Here is a 1,868-nt window from a genome sequence, read left to right as displayed (position 1 = left end):
CATGCTTACAGTAATTCACACAAAGCAAAGAATTGGGTTTTCCAGTAAATTCAAACAATTTTTCTTTTTTAGGTGCAGAAAGAATAACAAAAACCACTCAGGTCAAAATTAAGGTATCTGGAATTGAATCATTTACTTTCCTTGGGTGCCTCCTGCTGATTAGCACTGCTGGCTCAGAGCAGCACCATGCCTTCTTTAACTCCCTCCTATGGTAATCCTCCACAAGGAGCCAGCTGGCACAGCTGAGGCAAGGCTGAATTGGTCAGTAAGACTGTAGTAGAGACTGGGGCAGAATGAACCAGGGAAAGAACACAGAGGATGGCATGAACGTAGATGACGTAGATTAACTTTGAAAATGCAACTTGCTCTCTAGGCTCACAGAACTGTAGTCTGTGGGAGGATCCTCATTTGTACTGTCCACTGTTGTATCATCAACCAGTATAGTGCCTGGCTCAAAAGACGCATCCAACAAGTAGATGTCGAAAGAGTTAATGAATGAACACATCTGCATGGAACTCTCAGGATTTTACCTAGTTGATTCCTTTCTAGTTTGCAGCTTTTCCCACAAAACAGTGGATGTCTCCTAATATCTACCACCTGAAATTCCATTTTATTTTGTCCCCCCAAGCCTAGATGAGAAGAGGCAGACCCCTTTTCTGCCAACGAGTCAGTGTTTCCCAACCTTGTAAAACACATGCCATCTTTTGATAAACATAAACCTCAGACTTCTGCCCTGGAGACTCAGTTGGTAATCACCACTTGTTTACAGGCTCTGCTGTGTTACACAAATGTCCTTCTTTTACTATACCCACAGGTGCTGAGACACCCTCTTGCAGAAGGCACAATTCTCTCCACACTGTTCTCCAGCAGAGAATACCTACACCAATCTAAATCTAGCTTAGTGTCCTGTTTTAGGGATTTCTTTCCTGAGTGACCAACACTGGAAAGTGCCTTCACTTTTCAGAAAGCTCCCCCCCTCTCGCCAGCTATTAATGGAGGTACAGATCTATACTTACATGTCTCTACTAGAATAATGATATCATGATACCCCCAGGAGATATGTGTACACTTATACACTTACAGTGTCAGGGGTACTATTTCCCAACAGCCAATCATTGTGATTCAAACTGACGATCCAACCAATATTTGGCAACAGGTCTTGAAAATTCCAGTCCATGTTTTATTGACTCCTCCGTGCTGCCTTCCTGTACCCCTCCCCTTATTTTTCAAGCTCCAAGCACGGCCTCCATTCTGATGAATACTCCACATTTACAGATAGAAAATAAAGCTGAGCATAGTGGCCCTGCTCATACCTTGTCTATTCTAGAGACCATGAATGGTTTCTTGACAAAGGCAATACGAGCATCTGTGTTCAGAGCAAGAAACTCCTGTACCTCCTCACTGTTAGCGATTTCAGGAATGGCACAGAGTTGCTGCAAAAGTAAAACATAGGAAGAATTTTAAAGATAAATTCCAGTCCCCAGATCCTTCCACCTTGGCATAAATGTCTGGGGGTTAAAATGAGAGCAAGGCCCAAATAGAAGGATGCTGACCTTTAGGAATGATTCCAGGAGGCTCTTACGGGCTTCTACTCTGTCACTATCCATGTTTCCAAATGGAAGGTCTGGGAAGAGTTTTTTAGGACCCTTCACATCTTCCCAAAAAAAAAAAAAAAAAAAAAAAAATTCATTTAAAATTCTCTGAGCTNAGAGAGTGAAGCCTTCACCTCCTCTCCTTCCCTGCCCTACCTTGGGTAACTAGGGAGTATCATTTGCCATGGCAGAAAATAAAACAGAGGGAATATATCTGGGAAAAAAGATGAATTCCATTTTGAATATGTTGTATTTCAGTTGCCCTATGGTGGATCC

At 42.4% G+C, this 1,868-nt stretch overlaps 1 protein-coding gene across 1 annotated transcript in view; it reads right to left on the bottom strand.

Moving 5' to 3' along the window:
- Positions 1-1,652, bottom strand: part of LOC103582360 (sorting nexin-19-like) — a gene marked incomplete at its 3' end in the record, with an annotated part of 6,715 nt that extends 5,063 nt beyond the window's left edge. The window contains exons 1-2 of the mRNA XM_008563978.1: positions 1,554-1,652; positions 1,314-1,433 (exon numbers count right to left, since the gene is read on the bottom strand). Coding sequence (XP_008562200.1) covers positions 1,314-1,433; positions 1,554-1,607 — 174 coding nt within the window. The remainder of the gene's footprint in view (positions 1-1,313; positions 1,434-1,553) is intronic.
- Positions 1,653-1,868: the final 216 nt, after the last annotated feature.

The sequence above is a fragment of the Galeopterus variegatus genome, unplaced genomic scaffold (genome assembly GCF_000696425.1).
Source record: "Galeopterus variegatus unplaced genomic scaffold, G_variegatus-3.0.2 Scaffold15891, whole genome shotgun sequence".
Taxonomy (NCBI): domain Eukaryota; kingdom Metazoa; phylum Chordata; class Mammalia; order Dermoptera; family Cynocephalidae; genus Galeopterus; species Galeopterus variegatus.
Note: the sequence above shows the minus strand (reverse complement) of the source record. Positions and strands in the feature narration are given on the sequence as shown.